We start from the raw sequence: 13,531 nt of genomic DNA, 5'->3' as shown, positions 1-13,531 counted from the left end.
TTTTTTTTGTACCAGAAAGGGAAAAGACAGTGAGAAATTAAGGAGACCAGCTTAGTGTTATTGCCGGTACAAATTTACAAAGATCTTTACAGTTTCTAGATGACACTAAACATGAAAATGACTTCCTACACTTACTGCTGTGTGATCCTGGGCTGATGAAGCCTGAAACCTATATGCAAAATCAAAGCAGAAAAATCTTGACTTGTTGCTCTGTCTTCCTTTTATGGGGAACACTGGTATTTTGAATGGACTAATGGCAGCTATCGGAACAGGTTTAAATCTTTGACTTCGCAAGAATGAATCACGTCAGACATAGAAGCTGCAATTGTTCAAAAACACAAATTGTTCAAAAACACAACACGGTGCTTGGAATAACTGGTCTTTTAACTCCACTGTATAGACGAGCCAACATTTCTTATTTAAAGGGGAAAAAGAGGATTAGTCAGTTTTAAGACTTGACAGCGTATGAGCATCATTATACCATTTAGCATATTCCAGGCAAGAAATGTCACCCATTTGTTAGCATATTGTTGAAGAAGGACATGCTTGTTTGAAAGACCTAAAGGCATCGGAGAATTTTCACAGCCCTTGGTAACAGCCAGTTGTCCTTGTTTTAAAGCATTCGAACAATGCTGCTGTTCTATTTTAAGTTTTGCTTGCTTCACATTCTAATCATTTTGTCTGGTTAAGCCTGTATTTGCAGGTTAGATCTTAGGGAAGTCATGATTTAACTCTCTTCTGATAAAATTTGACAGATTTTGTCAGTCCCAAATTCAGGAATTCATTCCTTTTTACAGAAGTGCTAAAGCAAAGCTTAACTTAAAATTTGATTTTAAATCAGTAGAAATTGAGCATGTTTCTGTACAGCCATTTATTAATAATGTAATTTGAAGTACTTCCTCACTCAGGGTGTTTTCATATTGTGCATGGAGGCTGAGGGGAGACCTTATCGCTCTCTGCAACTACCTGAAAGGGGGTTGTGGCGACGAGGGAGCTGGGTCTCTTCTCCCAAGTAACCAGCGATAGGACGAGAGGAAATGGCCTCAAGTTGTGCCAGGGGAGGTTTAGATTGGATATGAGGAAAAATTTCTTCACCGAGAGGGTGGTCAGGCATTGGAACAGGCTGCCCAGGGAGGTGGTGGAGTCACCATCTCTGGAAGTGTTCAAAAATCATGTGGATGTGGTGCTTCAGGACATGGTTTAGGGATCATGGTGGCGCTGGGTTAATGGTTGGACTTGATGATCTTGAAGGTCCTTTCCAACCTTAGTGATTCTGTGATTTTCTAGAGTCTGAGAATGTTTTTAGAGCTCATGCTGGACCTACCTTAATATCCATAGGAAAATCTGTGCTATCTGATTAACGGTGTTAGCTACTCTTTCCAGAGCCCACCTTTCCTTCTAACCACTGCACTACCAGTGTGTTGCAAATTACTGGACCATCACAGACGCTAATGCACTGCTGCCATCTCCAAAATGCACCTGCTTACCCTCTGCCCACAGCGGGCCACTCCAACAACTCTTTTTCTGATCCCACTTACGCAGAGAACATCCTCATCTCAGGCTTGTCCAGCCCTCCGTGCTCCTTCAGCGGCGAGGTGATCAGAGAGCCCTGTGAGGTCCAGGCAACCCAGCTGCTTACATCCAGTGGCCGTGTTAATTTGGTTTTCCTTCTAACAATTTGATCATTTCCCTACGCTTCACATTACAGGTTATCCTGCATCATGTATTAGGCAGTCATCATGTATTCCTCGCCTGGCCAACTTCATGCACTGGGCGGGCATTCTGGCTGCAGTCCTTACCGTGCCAGGCACACAGCTCATACTGCATTTTTGCCTGCTGCGTTTGGACTTTTCCATCTGCTCTTTGGCATTGTGCAGTAGGTTTTCCAGGGCCACTGTAAGTCAGACCCCAGGTATCCTGCACTCAGCTGCCTCTTTCAGTCTCTCCTTCAAGAACTGTGTCACTCTTTAAGCTGCAGGCAGCAAAACCACACTTAAAAATTACAGTTCCTTTTCCAAAACTGTGTGTGCCCACACCTAGCTATCGGTTTCATCACAATTAGATCTCATTTTGATAGCTAGGCTTCCTGTTTTTCAGGCTTAGAAGAGCATTGCCTTAGCCTTTTATAGTAGTATTTGCCTTCTATCTTCATGGCTTGGCTTATTTTGTAAACTGGATGCTATTTTTCCAGTAGTGGTCACATCAGCCCGGCAGACACAGGTGAAATTCTATTTTTATTGCCATTGTAGTCAAGAAATATACATCCTGTTGTTCTCAACAGACTGCTATTTAGTTCTATTAATCTCACACATCATTTTCAAAATCACTGATTTCAAGGCCTTAGGTTTGAGTATAGTCTGTAGTCTTTGCTTCTAGATATATGGCCTTGCTTTCAGAGGCATTAAGTCTATTAAATGTGGCTAACTGAAGTTTAAAAAAGTGTAATAAAGACCAGGGACATGTCAGTTCTCTTATTGCTTGGATTTTCCATGTAATTAATAGCTGCCTCTTGTCTAAAATCTTGTAGGTAGAATTAAAATTCTACATGGAAGTATTTTGCTCCTTGCTGAGTGTTTGGCTTGCTGGAGGTACCGTGTCTAATCAGTTTCATTTGTTTAACACAATTAGAAGATTTTAAGGCAAAACATGAGTAGCTTTGAGGATATTAAAAACGGCACCAACCATTTACTGGTATTACATTGATGGAAATTGACACCATTTTCCCCCAGCTCTTTTTGCCGTGGTTATCCTGAGAACATTTTGAAAGCGTATCTTATAAACATGAAGGACTGTTTGCATAATCTAGTATCAGTTCTGAATTTAATGCAAATTCAAAAGTAAGCAACACTGAAAGTGCTGCAAACTTCTATTACAAATATTCTGGTCCAAAAATTAACTACTATTTCAATGCATAAATTTATCATGAAAATGCATCTATGACTGCAAGAACCTCAGAATCCTGTTAACTAGGAAGGCGATGCCTTTTCAAGTACAAGAGAGGAAATAAATGCTATACAACTTAATTGTAACTGAAAAAAAAAAAAAAAAAAAAAAAAAAAAAAAAAAATAATTTGTAACAAAAAAAAAAAAAAAAAAAAAAAAAAAAAAGGGGTAAGATGCAGAGAAAAGAGATTACAATGACCAAAGAACTGAATTAAGTGAGATTCTATGGTTTAGTTACCAAGTTTTCAAATTTTAAGGAGCAATGACTCGGTTACAGTATGTTAAGTGTCCTTACATGTAGTAACTGTTGGGGCAAGGCTTGTTTATCTAACAAAAAAAAAAAAAAAAAAAAAAAAAAAGCAGCACACACCAACAGCTGGCAAATAAGGCCAGAGGAAATACAAACACAGAGTAAGTGATACCTTCCTGTTCCAAGAAGACTGGTTGGCAGCTGCACCAAACTACTGAGGAAGCTGGAGCATCCTCATCCTTCCATATGGCAGATATACACAAAACACAAGTGGTCTTAGGGCAGCAGTAACTGGATAAAATTCAATGGACTACAGAAAAAACGAAATAATTGTTTCCCACCTATGAATTATAGCCCCCACATTGCAAAAGACAATTAGGAGATTATGCCCAAAGAGGTTGGTTAAGAAGTCTTTAGGAAATACCGTGAAAGATTCTGGATGGCTTAAATGAGGCTAGTAGTAGTAGAAATTCTGACCTTTTAACATCTCCAACTATTCTTTCACTCTGAGCTATAATCCTCCTCTGTGAATCTCCTGATGCACAAATGTGTTGATATACCTAAGTATTTAGGTGTAACATTACTACATGATATATGTCTTTATAATAAAAGCAGTTGAGGACATTTCTTACATCAGATAAGGAGTCATCAGCATCAAATATTTTACTGTAATTTCTGGTTTTCAAGTCTACGACTGCAACTGAAATATTTCAGAGGATGAATAGTCACAGAAAATGCCAAGGTCATGTAATAAAAACATTACCTGAGAGAAAAGATACTGGTAAAGGTCTTCTTTCAAAAATACACCTAATCATGTACCTAGTTTGGAGGGTAGAAGTTTTAAATACTATAGAATAGTTTTTTGTCCTTTTTTTTTTTGCTTCTCCTCTTCAAAACCAAACAAATCATTACTGGTTTTTTTTTTTTGGTGTTCAAAAAAAGGTCTATTAAGTAGTAAAGTGACAGATAGGCTTTGAAAAGAAAAATATCATTTTCCCTAGTAAGTAATTTCTAGAATATCTTGTAATTCAATGTCCTGAATAAATGTCACATGACATGGGAAAAAAGTGAACTTGTATTGAAAGTCCCAGCCAGGACATCAGATAATAAAAGAAAGCCCACCGGTACACTTTCTGTGTCTGACATGGCAAGTGGGATGTGTCTGGGGCAGACTTCTCTGTCTGCGCTAGTCACGCCAGCCTGCCATTAAAGTCATCGGAGAACAACAGACACTTGCAGGACATGAGTCATACAGATGTTTTACTGTGAGTGTCTAAGGCTGGGTGAGACGCAGTCCATCCAGTAAGATTATAGGCATTTCACTGAATCCCTCTGTGCCACGTTTTCCCCCAGTTTAAAATACGACTAATGCTTGCTTTCTTCTCCCTTACATCTGTTGAGCCTGTAGGTACACCAGCCAAAAGAATTGTTGCTGGCTGCGTATTTGTGTGGCACACTATGGATGCGACCCTGCACCTCACACAAGTCTTTCAAGAGAAATACCCAAGAACTTCATTAAACAAAAAAATGTTTAAAACCAGAAACAGAATACATACTGGAATGCCATTCTTGTTCTGCAAAAGTCAGCTCAAATCATTACATGCAGCAGGAGAGAGACCTAGAAAAGACTGCGTTGTGTCAAGACACATGAAACAGCCCACCAAAATGTCATATTGTTGCTTTTTATTTGCTAAAAATTACTGCTTTCAAATGCCGATCATTTGCTTTGGTAGACATTACAATGCGAAAATCCTAACAGCATCCTCTGTAAATATATATATATTTTAAAAGTAGATAATCTCATAAGCATCATATTTTACCTGAAGGTATTATGATGGGAGTTGAAATCACTTATATCATGTCTGGAAACTGTTACAAATATCATATCATGAATAAGTTGTTCAACTGTGATGGTTCTAAAAACTTCAATACATTAAGATGTGTTTGCTCCACTGAGTCCATCGCTCTCTTTGGCAAAGAAAACAAAATTGGCATTTTACAGTATTTTAGAAAATTATTGTTCAGTCTTCCATTTCTACGTGCAGTCCCCATTGTTCCTTGAATTGCAGGAGGTACATTTCTTGGTCCTCTGATGATTCATCAGATACCTCTTTCTCATACAGTCTGGACAAAATTCCCTCTTTGTCAGGATCATCACACTTAAATACTCCTTCACACACCTGATTTTCAACACCGGACAAGGTAGGAATATACAGTCTTCCAGTGTGAGGATCCCAATCTACTAATATGGTCTGTCCACCCTCTTTCTCCATGAGGCCCTGTGCTATTTTTTCCAGCTGAGGATAGGATATCTGCCCAGATTTTTCAGTATCCAAGTCCACCAAGTTGATATGGGTCTCACCCAGCAATTCATCTGCTCCATCAACGATCTTTGAATTAAGTTCCTCTATTTTCTGTCCCAAACAAGGGTCTGGTGCCCTCACCTCCAGTTGGGGGCAATACAGCTGTCCTGTTTTCATATTAATCCAGTCCTGTGGCTCACCTAGTAGTTCCCTGGGGGCAGAGGTCTTCTCTTTCAGACTGAGGTCTTCTAGTTTCTGACCAGGACTGAAGTCTTCAGCCCTTACATCATGTTCATACTCTACAGTCCCTGCATTTTTCTGTCTCAAAGTACTATTTGTTCCAGGCTGGCCATAAGATGACCAGTTCCCTGTTTGCTCCCCTTCTGCTAAAATATCCTCTTTGTGCGAAATCTCTTCATGTGAAATATCAAGCAAGTGTTTTGTTTCCAGCACTTCTTTTGAAGGCAAATCCTTCCCTTCGGTGCCATTGTAAACAGTGTAATAACGGGGACTTTTCCTTTCTGATAGAGGACTGGATTCCTGAGATGGCTTGTACTCATCCATGTTAACAGTGATAAGGTTGACCACTATTTTTTCACAAGGTATGAAAACCCTTTCCTTGCATTTCTCAGTATAGTGCCATACCTGGAAAGCAAAAAATATTTTGATTTGAGTGGCGTATAATAAAAATACCATATTGCTGCTTCTTACTATTGTCATATATTTTTAAAATATAAGGCTAGGCTAGACCTTATTAGGCGGTTATTTCAATTTAGGGAAGAAGAAAGTTCATCATATAAACCTCCAGGAGCGTTAATATGCTCCACTTTTTTTATTCTATCCAAAGTAAAGCTATATTATGACCAGCTCTAATACCCATTTTTTCATCTTCCCTATGGCAAAATAATGGTTAAAAAAATTTCATCAAATTCTGGTTTTGTTTCCTCCAGCATAAACTCAAGTGACTTTGGAGAAACCACTGAAGTTGTCCTTGAGTCATAAATTACAGAATCTATTCCACTCTTTTTAGCCAGTGAAGAGGAAGTGCAGTCAAAATCACATCCCACAAGCACAGTCAGGTACCAGGTTAAGGTATAGCTTACAGAGAATTAAATAATATCAGGTTTCCTTTCAGAGAGGAAGCTATACAGAAGGTTGAAGCGAGGTGTATGGAGGCCACATTGTGCAGTCTGTCACAGGCTGCTTTTGTGACTCTGTGATAAATCATCTCGTTAAACAACAGGAAATTTTTCTGAAATGAGTAGTATTTCTAACAGGAGTAAATACTGTATGAGCAGTCACTAAAGGAAGGTGCAATAGGAAAATATGGGTTGCCCACGGGGAACAGCCTGTAGGTTGGGAAAGCCAGAGAGCATCATTAAAATACCACATCTATATTCATTTGTTACCTTAACATCAACTGAATCCAGAGGTTTGAGAAATGAAATTGAAGCTTCAAGGTGGTTATTAAAAAGTGCAATGGACATTTAAAAAAAAACCAAAAACAAAACAGCATACAAATAATGTATTTATTACAGAATAAACTCCTGGAGCTGGAGTTTAATCTGCTATTGAGTGGGAATTTTTCACTAAGTAGCCCTTTACGTTTTTGGACTGTAGAGCGGTCTATCCAGCTAGCTCTCCAAGCTGTCCCCCACTACCATGCCCTGCGTCCCAGGATAAAGAATCAGACAGAGAGAGACAGACTTTTTACCAAGGCCTGTTGTCACCACAGGCAATGGTTGTGAATGGAAAGACATTAGATTTAGATTGGATAGAAAAAGAAACCCGTCATTATGAAGGTGGTGAGGCTCTGGAACAGGTTGCCCAGAGTTGTGGATGCCCCATCATTGCAAGTGTTCAAAGTCAGGTCGGAGGGGGCTTTGAGCAACCTGAGCCAGTGACAGATGACCCTGCCCACAGCAGGGGGATTGGACTAGATGATCTTTGAACGTCCCTTCCATCCCAAACCACTCTGTGATTCCACGATTCTGTGATAAAGCTGGTGCCTCACCAGGTGCAGGAGGTGTCTCCATGCACATCTGAACACACTGCAGCAGTAGCTGCTCCACTCCTTCTGAACCCACAGTCCCTCTCTGAACATTTCTCCTATCGCCTCTGTGCTGATCTAGATTTCTCCAGGAAGATCAGCATGTTGAAACCAACTCCCTTATACCTCCCATCCCACAGTGTCACGCAGATTGGATTAACATCAAAGTGTTCATTCATTATTGTAATTGCACGTTCACGCTTGAGCAACTTGTTTAGAGATAACTGTGAGCGAGCTCTGCTGGGCTCCTGGGCTGGTAACCAATACTGTTTCTTAGACTCTATGTGTTCTTTCTAAAAATTAACAAACTTTGCAGCTCTAGGAAACTTGCAAACATTTGTACATAGACAGTGTATTTGGATTGTGTAAATAACAGGATGTATTTGTTGGTACATTTTTGGGTGTTAGAAAGTAGTGCAGTATTTGAAAGTATTCTTGAAATCCAGATTAAATTATCTGTATGATGCACATGTGCGAAATCCCTCACAATCACAATTAAATGGTAAAGTGTGGCAATAGCCAGTAATAGTCCAAGAAATCATCACAGGGTTTTTGCACTGCTTGATTATCTTCTCTTCTTGTTTCCAATTTCAACCAATTAGTAACTTCTTGTTCACTGAATCTCTATTGTGCTTTTTCCTAGATCAGTTTAAGGAGTGCTGATTTCCTAACAGAACTTGCCTCTGCACCCCAGACCTTGCTTACGGCAATGACTTCCCAAACCAACAACTCTGTTCTGGTCCTCGTTGGCTCTGGTCACCTTTTCAGATCTGGGCATCTTTTGAGCCATAGTTGCTAACTTGAGTTATTACTCTGTTTTTCTTGCATTTAATAACCCTAGATATGATGTTCTTTTCTTGATCTGAGTGGCAACTAGAGTGTTTATCTGCAGCTAGCCATGGTTTCCTCCCAGCCAGCTCGGAGCCCTGGAAAATGCACAGCTCTCCTGTGAGTGCTGAGGCAGGCAGTGACCTCCTGCACCAGAGAACACTTACCAGGTTTGTTGGATGTTCCTGTTTGCTGACGTGAATATACCTGTGCACACAATAGCATGTCATTGAAATAAAAAGGACAGCAAGCATGATAGGCAGAACATATCCAAATACGATTGTTATAGTCTCATCTGCCGTTTTATCTGTTAACAAAACAAAAGTTTTCACTGTACTGAGAAACTTTTTAACGTATTCAGATAGTAATGTGCATTCACCACATTACTTTGTGGATATGGGATACAAAGGAATTTGCAGGAAATTTAAAAAAAAATTACATTTGAGCTACAGGACAAATATTTATTATTATCTAAATTACAGATTAAACTCTAAAAGGAAGTAACAATCCCTCCCTCAGGTTCTCCTGTTGCTAGCTTCTGCCCCCTGAGAATGACCCAGCTTTGCCACTCCCAGACTTCATTCAAGGAGAAAAAATATTCTCCATTCACTAAGAGTCAAAGAATGTAGATCCTTTTCTTCAGAGGTACTGTTGTACCTTCCAGTCTGTAGACCCCAGCTATGTTTTACTAAAGGCAAAGATTTTTTTCATCCGTACAAACTCACAGAGAAGGGGGAAACAATTCTAGCTTTTCACTCTCAGAATGGATACATAAAAAACTCACAAACTCAATCACCATGTTTTTTTCTAACTTGCATCTTCTGTTTGTCATCTGCCAGCTTACACATACCTTTCAAAGTAGCAATGCAATATTCTTTAGAGAACCCACTGTGCAGCAGTGGTGTGGTGACATATATCTGTGCACTGACACAATAAGCTGTTCCAGGTTCTAACCAGGGCACAACCAAGGTGTTGTTGCTGATGGAGAAGAACCACTGGAAGACATAAAAAAGGAAATTTTTTTTTCCCCTTTAACTCCTCACTTACAGAAAGGTAAAGATCTTGTATACAAAACGTGTCACAAGCACACAGATTTTCTGTAAAGAGTATGATAATGTAAGAACTGCCAGCTGCATCCTTTTTTTCCAAATACAACTAGGTCACGTCCTCTCTGAGTATTTTCTTCTACCACTACTGAACAATTTCGTATTTTATATGAAGTAGGACCATGTACTACCACTAGCCCACATTTTCATGCTGATGTTGCAACAGAGCTAAAGCATCGCTCCAGCCCTCTCCTGATGCCTAGGCCAATAAAAGGCATAAGGTGCCTTTATATACATATATACATACCTGATATATACAATAAAAGGCACATTCCACAAAATCTTTCAAATGGGATGTTCTGGTAAACATAGGAGCTTTAGAATAATGGGTATTATGTAGACCTTGCAATCCAAAGTAAAGTAATTGCTCTATGTCAAGCATCTTTATTAAAAAAACCAAACCAGAACAAAAATTTGTATACCTCTATTTGCTAATCTCGGCATTTTAACATTCCCTTTGACAAAAGGTGACCTTTTTGGTGTAAAGTTTCTGTTTCTTTTCAGGGAATTCAGAGGTTTGCCAGGGATTGTGTCTGGAGGACGGGAACAGAAGAATGAATGTTTTCTTCTGAACTCTTCCTCATCTGCTGTGTTTATTCTGGGAACTGCTACTTGATAATGAAACGCAAATCTGCAGAGACAGACAAATGAAGATGTTGAGATGTGGTGACAAAGGATGCACTGGCGAGTATTGCCAGTAGACTGGCTGGGGAGCAGCTCTGCCAAAGAGGACTGGGGACAGGCAGCAAGCTGAACGTGAGCCAGCAGCGTGCCCCAAAAGCAAAAAAGTGAGAGCAGACGGAGGGGAGGGATTATCCCCCTCCACTCTGCACTCGTCAGACCACGTCTAGAATACTGTGACCAGTTTTGCTCCTCCCAATACAGAAAAGACTGACAAACTAGAGCGGGTCTATTAGAGGATCACCAAGATGGATGGGGCTGGAGTACTTGCCCCGTTAGGGGAGGCTGAGGGACTGGAGTTTGTTCCATTTGGGAAGAAGGGATGGCACCAGGGTCACCTAACAGCAGCCCCCGGGATGACCCAGGGAGGTCATCAGGAAGACAGAGCCAGGCCCTTCACAGTGCTGAATGGTGGAAGGATGAAAGACAACGGACATAAGTTCAAGAAGAGAGGTTCAGACTGGATATAAAGAAACATATTTCCCTACAAGGAAAGTCAAGCAGTGGAACAGGTTGTGCAGTTTCCGTCCTTGGAGATTTTCAGGGTGCAGCTGGACAAACCCTGAGCGACCTGGTCTGAGCTCACAGCTGACCCTGCTTTGAACAGGACTCTGGACTAGAGACCTCCTGAGCTCCCTTCCAACCTGAATGATCCCACAATTCCTACAAGGCTATGAATCCGATTTCAATCCTTGCTGTTACAGGCAAAATGCATTTCAGCAAGCGCAGAGCACAGATTTAACCGGTGCAGTTCTACAGCCTTGTCAAAGCTCACCCGCTTCTTCGTTTTTTTGTTGAGGACAGACACGTTGTATTGCAGGCCAGGATACACTTGAAGCAGAGATACGGATTCTCCTTCAGGACTTCTCTTCCACTTCTCGGGAGCAGTCAGAATGATTGAAATAGATTTCTCAGTAGAAGATACACTTACCATGGGTGGATCAATTTTAGCTGGAAAAAAGAACGTGTACAAGCAGTCAAATGCAGCAGAGGCATGCTGATTTGGCCATGCAGTTTCTTAAAGTGGATGATACTACATTTTTGTAAAGTTTTGGGGAGTCTAAGTAGGACTTGGAACAATTCATTTATGTTGGTAGAAAATTATTGTATCAGGTAACTAAGAAGATCTTTACAGTGAGAAGGTAAACACTGACTTGAAATTTTGCCTAGGAATTCCTAGGCGAGGATAAACAACCTTGAAACTCAATTTGCTACACGCTAAATTACCAGTATGTTCTCAGATTATCTGGCACAGATAAGAGATATTGTGCTCTAGAGTATGATACTGTTTGGTTTAATAGAGCCTTTTCAACATCAGAGTTCTTTATACTGTGCATGTGCCACAGCTATTATTTGCCTTGAGTAAAGTTTTACCACAGCATAAAAGAGTATTCAGTGTATATATAAGACCGTATATATAACACACGCATATATCCACATTCTAATACGATTATTTCAATTACTTCTGCCAAAAGCATAAATGTGGAACAACTGCCAAGAAATCTAACTGCATGCTAAAATTAAAATATCATACAGTATGAAGGCACATGCAGTCTGAGCACACGGTATTAATCAAGGCCATTGAACATCTGCCTGTGTGATTAACTTTCCTTACTGTCTGTAAGAGGGTTGAATCGTGTGGTCTCCATCCAGTCGGAGCACATCCCATTTAGCAACGCTTTAACGCTCGCGTAGTATTGCTCTTCATAGTCAGAAGTCTCACTGGAGAGGTCACACCACGTTCTGTTGATATTCCTGCATTCTGGCTTTCTAATCCATTTGCCAACACCGTATCTATATTGAAAGAGAAAGGAGCTGTACAAAAGCTATTGCCCTAATATTAGTCACCTGATAATATAGCACGGAAACTGCTATTACGGCTGATAAAACAGTTCGCTTATTTTGTGGAAATCTGCAATTTCAAGGAACTCCCAACTTCAGCTGAGATAAAACACAAGATTTCCACAAGTTTTTAATGAAAAATAAATCAGAGTAGGCCCTATCCAGAAGAGGCTACATGGAACTAACTGGGATACTATGATACCAATCCAAGTCCAGTTTTGCTTACACAGACCAGAGATCTCTCAACTTCAGTCTCCATAGCTTTAGTTTAAACACTAAACACAGGGTAACAGAGTCAGGATAACTATTTATATAGAGACAAAGATTTCTGTCAGAATGGTCAGTGGCTCGTCTTGCTGTATGGAGACAGATAATGCTCAGGGTCTCCAAAATGAGTGGACAGGAGCTCACTGCTGACCATTACTACTTGTTCTTGCTTAAAAGAAAGACTCCATTGGAATACAACGCGTTTCAAAACCCTTATAGTTGCAAAAGGGGCATATTCATGCCACAAACGAGGCCTCGGTACTGACCAACTCTTATACACTAGTAGAAGAAATCAGGGTTTCCTTGGAAAATTCCTACCTGGATTTGCTCAGAAGCTCCTGCTCTTCAAATTCACTTTTTGCTGAAAAGAATTCCCCTTTGGCTTCTAATTAGTAAGCGCGTGTGGCAGCTTCTACACGACTGCAGGACAGTACCACTCACCAGCATTTCCCACCTAGCTCAAGGCCTTGCTCTCCTAGGCAGGTAGAAGCACATACGAAGATTTTTGTCTTCAGTGTGAGAGATGGCCGTCCCTATGACTGCAGAGTCAGTGTAGCTAGTGCTTTCTCAGCGTTCTACCTTCTTCACAATTACCGTTCATTCCCTAATTACTGAGCACCCTCCCCTCTTCTAGGAGGTGGGCTATTGTTGCTCCTCTGTTAGCACAGTGAGCAAGGTCTGGACAAAAAAGGTTGCAGTCTCTGACTGTAGAAGCAACTCCTTGCTTTTTTTAGTAGCCAGTACAAGTTACAGGAAACTTATGGAGATCTAAAATTGTTTTAGTGTCATGAAAAAATTACTAGACTGAGGGAAGTGTTCATACTAGAGGTTAAGGATTGGGAGAATTACATCATCCATGACTACAGTGCTACGCCTTCACAAGCTAAACTTCCAGCACTGTCCCAGAGAATGACCCAGTGCTCTCTTGGTGGGAATAAAGGAAATGGAGTGCGGTCCTCACTCAAATCCCTTCATTTTGATGAATTTTGCACCACCTGACAAAGGTGCAGACTTTGAAAATAGAAGGGCCTGATTCAAATCACATTACTTGGCTTTCTACAACACTTGATAACTTCAGTGAATTTTCTCCTAGACTAGGGAGGCTTGCAGGATCAGACGAAATCTGTGGGAGTTGGGTCTGTTAGAAAAGACCAACGGAACACCGAGTGCTGTTAATATTCTACTAAATACTACATCTCCAGATCCCTTTAAGTGTGTACAGAAGGCTAACGTGTACAGATGCCAATGCACAGTCCTTCTT

At 40.5% G+C, this 13,531-nt stretch overlaps 1 protein-coding gene across 1 annotated transcript in view; it reads right to left on the bottom strand.

The window, feature by feature from the left end:
• Nucleotides 1-5,214: 5,214 nt before the first annotated feature.
• IL20RA (interleukin 20 receptor, alpha) overlaps nt 5,215-13,531 on the bottom strand; it is an 8,726-nt gene continuing 409 nt past the window's right edge. Inside the window, exons 2-6 of the mRNA XM_010281583.1 lie at nt 11,777-11,955; nt 10,937-11,112; nt 9,225-9,369; nt 8,542-8,681; nt 5,215-6,141 (exon numbers count right to left, since the gene is read on the bottom strand). Coding sequence (XP_010279885.1) covers nt 5,215-6,141; nt 8,542-8,681; nt 9,225-9,369; nt 10,937-11,112; nt 11,777-11,955 — 1,567 coding nt within the window. The remainder of the gene's footprint in view (nt 6,142-8,541; nt 8,682-9,224; nt 9,370-10,936; nt 11,113-11,776; nt 11,956-13,531) is intronic.

Source organism: Phaethon lepturus, unplaced genomic scaffold, assembly GCF_000687285.1.
Source record: "Phaethon lepturus isolate BGI_N335 unplaced genomic scaffold, ASM68728v1 scaffold14082, whole genome shotgun sequence".
Classification (NCBI taxonomy): domain Eukaryota; kingdom Metazoa; phylum Chordata; class Aves; order Phaethontiformes; family Phaethontidae; genus Phaethon; species Phaethon lepturus.
This window is presented reverse-complemented; position numbering and strand designations above follow the sequence as displayed.